At 45.4% G+C, this 12,819-nt stretch overlaps 1 protein-coding gene across 4 annotated transcripts in view; it reads right to left on the bottom strand.

The window, feature by feature from the left end:
- The window catches only part of taf1b (TATA box binding protein (Tbp)-associated factor, RNA polymerase I, B), a 70,575-nt gene that overhangs the window by 53,303 nt on the left and 4,453 nt on the right, over positions 1-12,819 (bottom strand). For all 4 annotated transcript variants that reach the window (XM_070884975.1, XM_070884977.1, XM_070884978.1 and 1 more), the window contains 2 exons: positions 6,338-6,425; positions 2,843-2,940 (listed from right to left, as the gene is read on the bottom strand). In XM_070884975.1, coding sequence (XP_070741076.1) covers positions 2,843-2,940; positions 6,338-6,425 — 186 coding nt within the window. The remainder of the gene's footprint in view (positions 1-2,842; positions 2,941-6,337; positions 6,426-12,819) is intronic.

The following is a 12,819-nucleotide window of genomic DNA, read 5'->3' as shown; positions in this document are numbered from 1 at the left end:
GGAGGAGAGAGGGGGGAGCGGGAGGAGAGAGGGGGGAGCGGGAGGAGAGAGGGGGGAGCGGGAGGAGAGAGGGGGGAGCGGGAGGAGAGAGGGGGGAGCGGGAGGAGAGAGGGGGGAGCGGGAGGAGAGAGGGGGGAGCGGGAGGAGAGAGGGGGGAGCGGGAGGAGAGAGGGGGGAGCGGGAGGAGAGAGGGGGGAGCGGGAGGAGAGAGGGGGGAGCGGGAGGAGAGAGGGGGGAGCGGGAGGAGAGAGGGGGGAGCGGGAGGAGAGAGGGGGGAGCGGGAGGAGAGAGGGGGGAGCGGGAGGAGAGAGGGGGGAGCGGGAGGAGAGAGGGGGGAGCGGGAGGAGAGAGGGGGGAGCGGGAGGAGAGAGGGGGGAGCGGGAGGAGAGAGGGGGGAGCGGGAGGAGAGAGGGGGGAGCGGGAGGAGAGAGGGGGGAGCGGGAGGAGAGAGGGGGGAGCGGGAGGAGAGAGGGGGGAGCGGGAGGAGAGAGGGGGGAGCGGGAGGAGAGAGGGGGGAGCGGGAGGAGAGAGGGGGGAGCGGGAGGAGAGAGGGGGGAGCGGGAGGAGAGAGGGGGGAGCGGGAGGAGAGAGGGGGGAGCGGGAGGAGAGAGGGGGGAGCGGGAGGAGAGAGGGGGGAGCGGGAGGAGAGAGGGGGGAGCGGGAGGAGAGAGGGGGGAGCGGGAGGAGAGAGGGGGGAGCGGGAGGAGAGAGGGGGGAGCGGGAGGAGAGAGGGGGGAGCGGGAGGAGAGAGGGGGGAGCGGGAGGAGAGAGGGGGGAGCGGGAGGAGAGAGGGGGGAGCGGGAGGAGAGAGGGGGGAGCGGGAGGAGAGAGGGGGGAGCGGGAGGAGAGAGGGGGGAGCGGGAGGAGAGAGGGGGGAGCGGGAGGAGAGAGGGGGGAGCGGGAGGAGAGAGGGGGGAGCGGGAGGAGAGAGGGGGGAGCGGGAGGAGAGAGGGGGGAGCGGGAGGAGAGAGGGGGGAGCGGGAGGAGAGAGCAAGAGGAGAGAGCAAGAGGAGAGAGCAAGAGGAGAGAGCAAGAGGAGAGAGGGGGGAGCGAGAGAGAGGGGGGAGCGAGAGGAGAGAGGGGGGAGCGAGAGGAGAGAGGGGGGAGCGAGAGGAGTGGGGGGGGGGAGGAACAGTGGAGGTCCAAAGAGATTATGGGTCCATGTACACAGATTGCTAAAATGTAGTAGTCAGGCACAAAAAATAATCATAAAGGCAAATGGAATGTTGGCCTATATAACTAGAGGGCTAGAATATAAAGGGGAGGATGTTTTGCTACAGTTATACAAAACCCTGGTTAGAACACAGCTGGAATACTGTGAACCTTAAAGGATATGTTGGCCTTGGAAGCAGCGCAATGCAGATTCACTAGAATGTTACTAGGGCTCCAAGGGCTACATGAGGAGAAATTACATAAACTAGGCTTGTATTTCCTGGAACATAGAAGGTTAATGGGGTGATTTGATTGATGCTTTTAAGATTTTGAAAGGATTCGATATACCTGGAGTAGATAGAGGAAAACTTTTTCTGCTGGTGGGGGAGTCTAGGACTAGAGGACATAACCGTAAAATCAGAACCAAGCCATTCAGGAGAGAAAAGTTAGGAAACACTTCTTCACACAAAGGGTGGTAGAAATGTGGAACTCTCTCCCATAAGAAGCAGTAGCTGCGAGATCAATTAATAATTTTAAATCTGAGATCAATAGATTTTTTTGCTAGACAAGGATATAAAACAGGTGGATGGAGTTAAGATACAGATCAGCCATGATCTCATTGAATGACAGAACAGGCTCAAGGGACTGAATGGCCTACTCCTATTCCTATGTTCCTTCAGCTTAAAAATAAACTCTCAAAAAAAATTAAATATACTGCATATACTAATAGAATGTAGCGTGGAATTGAGATACACAGATCATGTCCCAATTTCAAACCCTGATCGATGCTGAGTTAGCTAGTCTCAGCTTCGATGGTAGAGGGCCAATACAACTATGCTGAAGTAATGGAGGTGATGCAAGTGAAAACTCTGCTGGAACCTACAAATATAGACATCAGGCAAGAGCAAAATTAGACTAGGATGTGGTGTCCCAAAGATCAGATAGGCTAACATTCACCACCAAGTTCACACATACCACAGGGCAACCAGCACATATGGAACTACACTCTCAGAGTCGTCCATGAGGTAGAAAATCATCTTGGGCAGTAGCAAAAAACAGGGATTATCGCATCAGCCGCCTGTTATACGCCCCACCGATATTCAGTTTCACTGACTTGAACGGAACTGAATATCGGGTGGGGCGACCAATGCACTAAATAATGAAAGTCTGGATGTGAATCACAAGAATGGCATCCCACAAAAAACAACCAGTATTACAATAGAATCAATGTTCACTTTTGTATCAATCATACACGAACAGATCAAAAAAGACAGGAAATTTGTTGCTAATAAATTATGGACTGAACACACATTTTAAAGAAGCAATAATTCTTTGATGTACTGTTCACAAACCATTGCTGTTTTAAAGATAACTCCAAATATGTTATTGCATTCCCCAACCTGCAGCAAAATAACTTCTCCTTCACTAGGACAACCATTTCAGAATTAAGCCACCGCACAAGCAGATCTACCTGCAGCCTAACGTGTTGTGTTGGACGGTGTCAAACACAACAGGCTCAATATCCTACTTTATATCAACTCAGAAATAAATGGGAGTCAGTATGTCCTACATTAACAAAAAATAATTCATTTTCAATATCAACAAATTAAAAGAATACATTTAGACAGCATGGCAGCATTAAATGTAGAATACAGAGTGCTGATTCTGTTATGTGTTAAAACACACTTACTTTAATCAGTGGAGATGTTCCCAAGGTTACCAAGGCCTTAGCTTGCTGATTCAAGATGTACTGAAAACCTTCACAAACATACCATTCACAGCCTCGATCTAAAACACAACATAGCATTGATGCATCACGTTAGGTTCTAGATTGAAAATTAATCATTTACAAGCACAGCTAATCACTACTTACATTGACAAAAAAGATCTACTAGATGAATAGGTATAGCATTCTATGTATATAAGATTTCTTTCTTTTTCTGGAGTGAGAAGGTTAAGATTGTACAGTTACAAATCTTTCACTAGCATATACTTCAGCAATAAAGGTATTTTTAATCTGTAAACTTGAGGTCATCCAAAACTCGGCTGCCTGTGTCCTACCTTGTACCAAGTCCCAGTCACCTATCATCACTGTGCTCACTGACCAATATCGGCTCCCGGTTAAGCAATGCCTCGATTTTAAAATTCTCATCCTCGTTTTCAAATCCCTCCGTGGCCCCATCTCTAAACTCCTCCAGCCCCACAACCCTCGGAGATATTTGCACTCCTCTAACTCTGGCCTCTTGAGTATCCCCGATTTTAAATTGCTCCAGCGGCCGTGCCTTCAGCTGCCAAGGCCCTAAACTCTGGAATTCTCTCCCTAATCCTCTCCGCTTCTTTACCTCTCTTTCCTCCTTTAAGAGATTCCTTAATACCTACCTTTTTGACCAAGCTTCTGCCCCAATATCTCCTTATGTGGCTCCTTATGTCAAATTTTGCTTGATAACACGCCTGTGAAGTGTCTTGGGATGTTTTACTATATTAAAGACACTATATAAATACAAGCTGTTGTTGCATGTGAACTTTGCAATTAAGTGAGATATAGCAACAGTAATTTTTTTCTATTTTCCACCTAGTCCATCAATCACTATAGTAAAACATCCCAAGGTGCTGGACAGGAGCGTTATAAAACAAAATTTGACATCGAGCCATATAAAGGAGAAATTAGGGCAGATGGCCGAAAGCTTGGTCAAAGAGGTAGGTTTTAAGGAGCATCTTAAAGGAGGAAAGAGAGCTGGAGAGAGGCGGAGAGGTTTAGGGAGGGAATTCCAGAGCCTTGGGCCTCGGCAGCTGAAGACATGACCACCAATGGTTGAATGATTATTGTCATGGATGCTCAAGACAGCAGAATTCTCGGGCTGGGTTCGGGGTTGTGGGGCTGGAGGAGATAACAGAGATAGGGAGGCACGAGGCTATAGAGAGTATTTGAAAACAGGGATGAGAATTTTTAAATCGAAGTGTTGCTTAACCGGCAGCCAATGTAGGTCAGTGAGCACAGGGGTGATGGGTGAACGGATGCAACCTGGTAAGAATTAGGACACGGGCAGCAGAGTTTTGGATAACCTCAGTTTACGTAGGGTTGGAGGCTAGCCAGGAGTGCATTGGAGTAGTCAAGTCGAGAGGCAATAAAGGCATGGATGAGGGTTTCAGCAGCAGATGAGCTGAGGCAAAGGTGGAGGAGGGCGATGTAACAGAGGTGAAAATAGGCGGTCTTAGTGATGGCGCAGATATATGGTCGGAAGCTCATCTCAGGGTCAAATACAACACTAAAGTTGCAGTCTGGTTCAGCCTGACAGTTACCAGGGAGAGTGATGGAATCGGTAGCTAGGGAACTTCACTTATAGCTTTATGTTAAGGAACAATTCCAGGTTCAATCGCATTCGATAAGTTGAGAATTTTAAAATCGAGGCGTTGCTTAACCAGGAGCCAATGTAGGTCAACAAGCACAGGGGTGATGGGTCATCCTTGCAAACTACCGCCCCATCTCCAATCACCCTTTACTCTCCAAAGTCCTTTGTCGCCTCCCAAATCCGTGCCCATCTTTCCCGCAATTCCATGTTTGAATCCCTCCAATCCTGTTTCCGCACCTGCCACAGTACCGAAATGGCATCTTTTGTGACTGTGACTGTGACAAAGACCAAACTATTCCTCCTCGTCCTTCTTGACTTATCTGCAGCCTTTGGCACGGTTGACGACTCTATCCTTCTCCAACGTCGTCCAGCTGGGTGGGACTGCACTTGCCTGGTTCCATTTTTATCTAACTAATTGTAGCCAGAGAATCATCTGCAAGGGCTTCTCATCCCACCCCCGCATCATTACTTCTGGTGTCCCCCAAGTAGCTATCCTTGGCCCCCTCCTATTACTCATCTACATGTTGCCCCTTGGCGACATCATCTGAAAACACTGTCAGTTTCCACATGTATGCTGATGACATCCAGCTCTACCCCACTACCACTTCTCTCGACCCCTCCACAGTCTCTAAAGTCAGACTGCTCGTCTGACATCCAGTTCTGGATAAGCAGAAATTTTCTTCAGTTGAATATTGGGAAGACCGAAGCCATTGTTTTCGGTCCCTACCACAAACTCCATTCCCTAGCCATTGACTCCATCTCTCTCCCAACTCCTGTCTGAGGCTGAACCAGACTGTTCACAACCTTGGGGTCATATTTGACCCTGAAATGAGCTTTCGATTACATATCCGCAGCATAACTAAGACCGCCTATTTCCACCTCTGTAACATCACCCATCTCCGCCCTTCCCTTAGCTCATCCACTGCTAAAGCCCTCATCCATGCCTTTGTCACCTCTAGACTTGACTATTCCAATGCACTTCTAGCTGGCTTCCCACATTCTACCCCACGTAAACTAGAGGTGATCCAAACCTCGGCTGCCTGTGTCCTAACTTGCACCAAGTCCCGCTCACCCATCATCCTAATGCTCACTGACCTACACTGGCTTCTGGTTAAACAATGCCTCGATTTCAAAATTCTCAAATCCCTCCATGACCTCACCCCTCCCCATCTCTGTTATCTCCTCCAGCCCCACTACCGCCCACCTCCCCACCTTGATATGCCCAGCAGGATCTACTGTAACTGAAAGCTCATCAGTATTCAGTTTATAGTGCTTAGACAAGTCATTTAAATTGCAAGGCTGAAGGTTAAATGCAAATTTTCACTGGAGGAATTAATCTGATGGAATGATTCCAGTAAAGTCACTGTGAAACCTCCCCCGCCTTCACAGAGCCATTTGCTCTCAGTCCTGATATCATTGTTGCGAAGATAAAAAGTATTTCATGGTAATGAAATCATGTGTGGTATAATGCATCATGTCATTTTTGCACAGATTCAGCAGAAGCATATTTTATTTACAAATTTATTTTAAAGAGACTATGAGCAAGCAGTGAAGGCCCTTTATTACATCCCAGTAGATCATTTTCGTATCCTCTCACATCTTTCCTTAAGCAAGTGGTCTCAACCTTAAAATTCATTTTTCTGGTTGTTAAATTCATATGAAGTATCTCACCTCAAACTAGAATGGTGCAAATTCATATTCAGAGATATTTCAAGTGCATTATTTTTACACTTTTAACACTCTTTCATAAAATGTTATAATTATGCAGAAATCAAATGCAGGTTGCTAATTAAAAGATCCCAAATTATAATACAGCAGGAACAATCTATACCCACCAACTTTGTTTCTCTTCTTTAGTCCTTTGCTGATGGTGTTCACTCTTGCATTTTGCATAAAAACCTCAGAGGCAATGTCTGCTGTTTTCTGTCAGAACAAGAGAAAAAAGCATTTTTAAAATCTTGTTAGATCAGCCATGATCTTATTAAATGGCAGAGCAGGCTCAAGGGGCCAAATGGCCTACTCCTGCTCCTATTTCTTATTTAAAATGTACCGGCAAGTTTTTTATAAACAACACTGCTGAAATAATACAACACTTGAGTATGTTCCAACAATATTGAAAGTGGCGGCATCTAGAATGGTGCCCTCCCAAATTCCATGCAATTATTATACTTTGCATTCTCACAAAGGAAAATTGAGGAAAACCAACAATGAGACCAAACTACTACCCTCTCCTTCCAATAGCTCCCTACAGGAAAAGAGTATTTAAAGACATGGACAGAAATCAATACTATTTGTGTCCAAAAGGAGGGGGTGGGGGTGGTGGACGGGGAGGGGGATGCAAGGGATTTGATGCTCTCGGCTTCACGACTGAACAGAGACAGAACTGGAGATCTTTTTGCTGAGTTCTGACACAGCCATATCTCACTTGGCAAATACTCGAGCATTACATTTGGTCATGGTCAATCAAGAACCTCAAGGACAAACAAATATAGAACACTTTTCTTTCGAGTCTAACTTGCAAAAATAGTCGGAGGAAAAAATGGGGTTTTCCCACAAAAGCATTCCTTTAAAATCTCTGCTGAGGTTGTAGAGTAGCAGGATAATTCTGATTCTTCCATCAAACTCTTAGAAACATCAACTGGCAATAGAAATATTTATCCTGGTCATAATGATGCTCAGAGAGATAACAAGTAGTTGAAATATGAAAACTGCCATTCAAATGTATAAATACTCATAGTTAGCTAAATCTGTCCTCTTGCCTGAAATAATGAGACATTGTTGGCCATCATAGTTTTTCCTCTATTATTGTAACCCCAGGGTTTAAATGTGACTTTGTGGTACATCATAGCATATGCATTGCACAACTCAGACCTATAGGTGGCATAGAGGGATTTAATTGCTCAGGAGAAATGAAAGCAGTACTGACTAATTGTTTACCTCTCCCACCACTTGATGTCTGATTTCCTTCTTCTCTCCACAGCACAAATTTACATATAATTTAGCATTAAATTAGCAGTCTCATTCAAAGAGGCATTAAGTATAGATACTGTTGGAATTAGAAATGGCACTCTGATACAATAATACAGTGCAATAATACAGGGTGCTTTTCTGAGGCTGGCAATGTAGAGAGGTTTCCATTTAACTTGGTGCTTCTGATCTTCCTTCCCCATGCTGTGCCTGATGTCCAACACCTACCATCATACACCTGCTACCAAATGTCTTACACGCCTGTGACACCCACCTGCCTCTGATGCATAGTGCTCAACACCTCCACCGATACCCTTAGCAAGTCTCTGAATCATCTTTCCTCCCATCCTCTGTAAAGTTTCTTTCTCTCCCTAATTCACTCGAATCACAACCTCCATCCCCCGCAACCAAGTGCTGCAATGTATTTTATCCCACATTTATCATATGGCAATGGAATTAGCTAAAGGTTGCTGATCAATAATTTCAAATACTTTTATGGCACTGACTCCAGGTCAGGGGTGGTAAATAAAAGCTCATCCCTTTCGTGCATTAACTCTATCATCAAATTGTATTTTGAGTAACCTCAAAGCCTTTGCCTCTGTTGTCTCTGATTTAGAGTGCAGGACAAACTTCTTTACATATAATTCACTTCCAGGGTTAGTGGTTGAAGCAGAAACTGTATCAACATTCAAGATTAGACTGCGTGAAGGAAAAGGGAATGAAGGGATTTGGGAACAGAGTGGGTAAAAGTGATTAGAACTATTTTGCTCATGTGGAGCGTAAACATCGATACAGGTTGGTTGGACCAAATGACCTGTTTCCGAGATGTAACTTCAGTCTACTTCTCGCCTGGTAGATTATTTCAAGCAAATTTATCAGTTCAAATTTACTTCTCATTAATTTCCACTTGGGTCTCCTGCTCCCACTTTCATGGTTCTTTGAAGTATCAAAGCTTGGCACAGGCAGTATTCTCTCCCAAATCATTGAATGTTAGAAGGTGGCGAATTTAAACTCCACTCCAAATTAGAACATGCAATCTAGGTAGACAGTTCAGTGTTGAGGCATTGCTACATTGCCAAAGGTTCATCTCTTAAACTAAAGCCCTGTCTGCCTTGTGGTAGTTCAGGTGGATATTAAAGGTCTCATGGCATTATTTGAAGGACAGGGAGTTTTACATAAGAACATAAGAAATAGGAGCGAGAGTAGGCCATTTGGCCCCTCGAGCCTGCTCTGCCATTCAATAAGCTCACGGCTGATCTGATTTTGGCCTCAACGCCACTTCCCTGCCTGCTCCCCATAACCCTCGACTCTCTTATCCTTCAAAAATCTGTCTATCTCCGCCTTAAATATATTCAATGACCCAGCCTCCACAGCTCTCTGGGGTAGAGAATTCCAAAGATTCACAACCCTCAGAGAAGAAATTCCTCATCTCCGTTTTAAATGGGTGATCCCATATTCTGAAATTATCTGTGTCTTGGCAACATTTCTCTCTCAACTGGCATATCTTACTGATGTCTGTGGGACCTTGATGTGTGAAAAATAGCTGCCACATAAATGTGCAATGTAATTCATTCTGTTTGAAATACTGAGAAATTTGGGTGAGCCATGATAAGGCACTATATTAATACAGGCTCTTTTTTAATAATCTGAAATGACCTCATCTAACATTTAATACGCTGCAACGAAATGAATGCAACCACCACCCTCTAGAAGTTGTAAAGTTTAAACTTCTCTAATCTTTCCTTGTAACCAAGGTCTTTACAGTTGGGACAAGTCCTGTTGGTCATTTCTGTGTCCTTTCTTTTCGTTCGTATCTCCAATTTTCTCCCCTCCCCTCTTCTAAAGATATCAATTCCTTTGGTGGGGTACTGTTGCAAGAATGGCAGTCAGTCTCCAGCACTTCGCCCAAGTGCTTATTATTCATGTGTGTGCCTTAAGACTAAATGATAGTTGGTGGAGGACATAATCCTCTTCTTAAACGGATGATTCAAGAATGGGAAGACTATAGATTATTTTCCCGTGGCTCAGTGGATAGCACACTCGCCTCGGAATCAGGGACTTGAATGCATAAATCTAGGCTGACACTCCAGTGCCGTGCTGAGGAAGTGCTGCACTGTCGGAGGTACCATCTTTCGGATAAGACGTTAAGCCGAGGCCGCATCTTCTCTCTCAGGTGGACGTAAAAGATCCCATGGCAGGATTTCCAACAGCAGGGGAGTTGCCCTGCCCAATATTTATCCTCAATCAGCGTAACGAAACAGATTATCTGGTCATTATCACATTGATGTTGTGGGAGCTTGCTGTGTGCAAATTGGCTGCCACGTTTCCCACATTACAACAGTGATCACACTCCAAAAGTACTTCAATGGCTGTAAAGCGCTTAGAGATGTCCGGTGGTCGTGAAAGGCGCTATAAAAATACAAGTCTTTCTTTCCTTGGAGCAATGTGCAATTGTGGCACCACCTCCTTCTTTCCTGGCTGAGATCAATAAATTACCAATACAGGATGTGTGACCTGTAAGATATGGCTATGGTAATGTCACCTCTGAGACATAAGTGACTTTCTGTGTCCTTTCTAATGCAACTATATATTTTGGTGGCATAATCACAAAAACTAACCACATTATTAAGTGAGGGCTGGCCAGTGAATTCTAAGACCAATGCAGACTTGTATTACATGACCAATGCAGACTTGTATTATAATGTTGATTATACGCTCCAACATCCTATTAGCTTCTTTAATTGATTTAGCACATTATCTGGAAAGTGAAAGAAACATGACTGATATTACTCCCAAGTCCCTTTTCAAGTCCCCTGTGTTAATTCAATTCGATGCATTATGCCCCAGATTTTCAATCTGTGAAATAATTTATATTTATCAGAGTTAAATTTCATTGTCCAGTTGTATAACTCAGCCAAATCTTTGTGCAATCCTGTATCTCTGCTGCTTTCCCTATTTTTGTCATCTTCAAGTTTGACCAGTTTACAGTTGGTTTCACTAGCCATATCTGGTGTGTATTAAAAACAATTGAAGTGCAAATACTGACCCAAAGGGGCTCCATTTCACACTCCACACTTCACATTACATCTCTCAAGAATTATTTTTCCTATGTTTGTATAGCAATTTCTTATTGTTCTACCCTGGTAGATTTTAATTTAAATACAAGTGCTTCACATGGAAATTTGTTCATTTAGACTTTAAGAAAGCTTTTAGCAAAGTTATGTGGTGTACAATTATTTACTTTTTTTTTTATTCGTTCCAGGATGTGGGTGCCATTTATTGCCCATTCATAATTGCCCTTAAGAAGGTGGTGAGCCGCCTTCTTGAACCGCTGAAGTCCTTGTGGTAAAGGTACTCCCACAGTGCTGTTAGGAAGGGAGTTCCAGAATTTTGACCCAGCGACAATGAAGGAACAGCGATGTATTTCCAAGTCAGAATGGTGTGTAACTTGGAGGGAAACTTGCACGTGATGGTGTTCCCATGTGTCTGCTGCCCTATTCCTTCTCAGTGGTAGAGGTCGCGGGCTTGGGAGGTGCTACTGAAGAAGCCTTGGTGAGTTGCTGCAGTGCATCTTGTAGATCTTGTACACACTGCAGCCACGGTGTGCCATTGGTGGAAGGAGTGAATGTTTAAGATGGTGGATGGAGTGCCAATCAAGCAGGCTGCTTTGTCCTGGATAGTGTCGAGCTTCTTGAGTGCTGTGGAGCAGCACTCATACAGGCAAGTGGAGAGTATTCCATCACACTCCTGACTTGTGTCTTGTAGATGGTGAAAAGGCTTTGGGGAGTCAGGAGGTGCGATACTCTTCGCAGAATACCCAGCCCCTGACTTGCTCTTGCAACCACATTATTTATGTGGCTGGTCCAGTTAAGATTCTGGTCAATGGTGACTTCTCAGAATGTTGATGGTGGGAGATTCAGCGACAGTAATAATGTTGAATGTCAAGGGGAGGTGGATAGACTCTCACTTATTGGAGATAGTCATTGCCTGGCACTTTTATGGTGCAAATGTTACTTGCCACTTATCAGCCCAAGCCTGAATGACATCCAGGTCTTGCTGCATGCGGGCATGGACAGCCTCATTTTCTGGGGTGTTGCGAATGGAACTGAATATTGTGCAATCATCAGCAAACATTCCCACTTTTGACCTTATGATGGATGGAAGGTCATTGATGAAGCAGCTGAAGATGGTTGGGCCTAGGACACTGCCCTGAGGAACCCCTGCAGCAATGTCCTGAGGCTGTGATGATTGACCTCCAACAACCACCTTCCTTTGTGCTAGGTATGACTCCAGCCAGTGAAGAGTTTCCCCTGATTCCCATTGACTTCAATATTACTAGGGCTCCTTGATGCCATACTCTGTCAAATGCTTCCTTGATGTCAAGGGCAGTTACTCTCACCTCACCTCTGAAATTCAGCTCTTTTGACCATGTTTGACCAAGGTTGTAATGAGGTTTAGAGCTGAATGGTCCTGCCAGAACCCAAACTGAGCATTGATGACCAGGTTATTGGGGAGTAAATGCCGCTTGATAGCACTGTCAATGACACCTTCCATCACTTTGCTGATGATTGAAAGTAGACTGATGGGGCGGTAAGTAGCCGGATTAGATTTGTCTTGCTTTTTGTGGACAGGACATACCTGGGCAGTTTTCCACATTGTCAGCTAGAGCCGTGGCTAGTTCTGGAGCACAAGTCTTCAGCATGACAGCCGGGATGTTGTTGGGGCCCAAAGGCTTTGCTGTATCCAGTGCGCTCAGCCATTTCTTGATAACACGTGGAGTGAATCGAATTGGCTGAAGACTGGCTTCTGTGATGGTGGGGACCTCAGGAGGAGGCCGACATGGATCATCCACGCGGCACTTCTGGCTGAAGGTGGTTGCAAACACTTCAACCTTGTCTTTTGCACTCACATGCTGGGCTGCGCCATCATTGAGGATGAGGACATTCACGGCGCCTCCTCCTCCCGTTAGTTGTTTAATTGTCCACCACCATGCACGACTGGATGTGGTAGGCTTGCAGAGCTTTGATAGGATCTGTTGATTGTGGGATCGCTTGGCTCTGTCTGCAGCATGCTGTTTCCGCTGTTTAGCATGTATGTAGTCCTGTGTTGCAGCTTCCCCAAGTTCCTCACTTTTAGGTACTCCTGGTGCTGCTCCTGGCATGTTCTTCTGCATTCTCATTGAACCAGGGTTGGTCCCCTGGCTTGACGGTAATGGTAGAGTGGGGGATATGCCAGGTCATGAGGTTACAGATTGTGGTGGAATACAATTCTGCTGCTGCTGATGGCCCACAGTGCCTGATGGATGCCCAGGTTTGAGCTGCTAGATCTGGTCTGAATCCAGCCCATTTAG

Source organism: Pristiophorus japonicus, chromosome 7 (genome assembly GCF_044704955.1).
Source record: "Pristiophorus japonicus isolate sPriJap1 chromosome 7, sPriJap1.hap1, whole genome shotgun sequence".
NCBI lineage: Eukaryota > Metazoa > Chordata > Chondrichthyes > Pristiophoridae > Pristiophorus > Pristiophorus japonicus.
The sequence above is the reverse complement of the archived record's forward strand: the minus strand, read 5'-3'. Positions and strand labels throughout refer to the sequence as shown.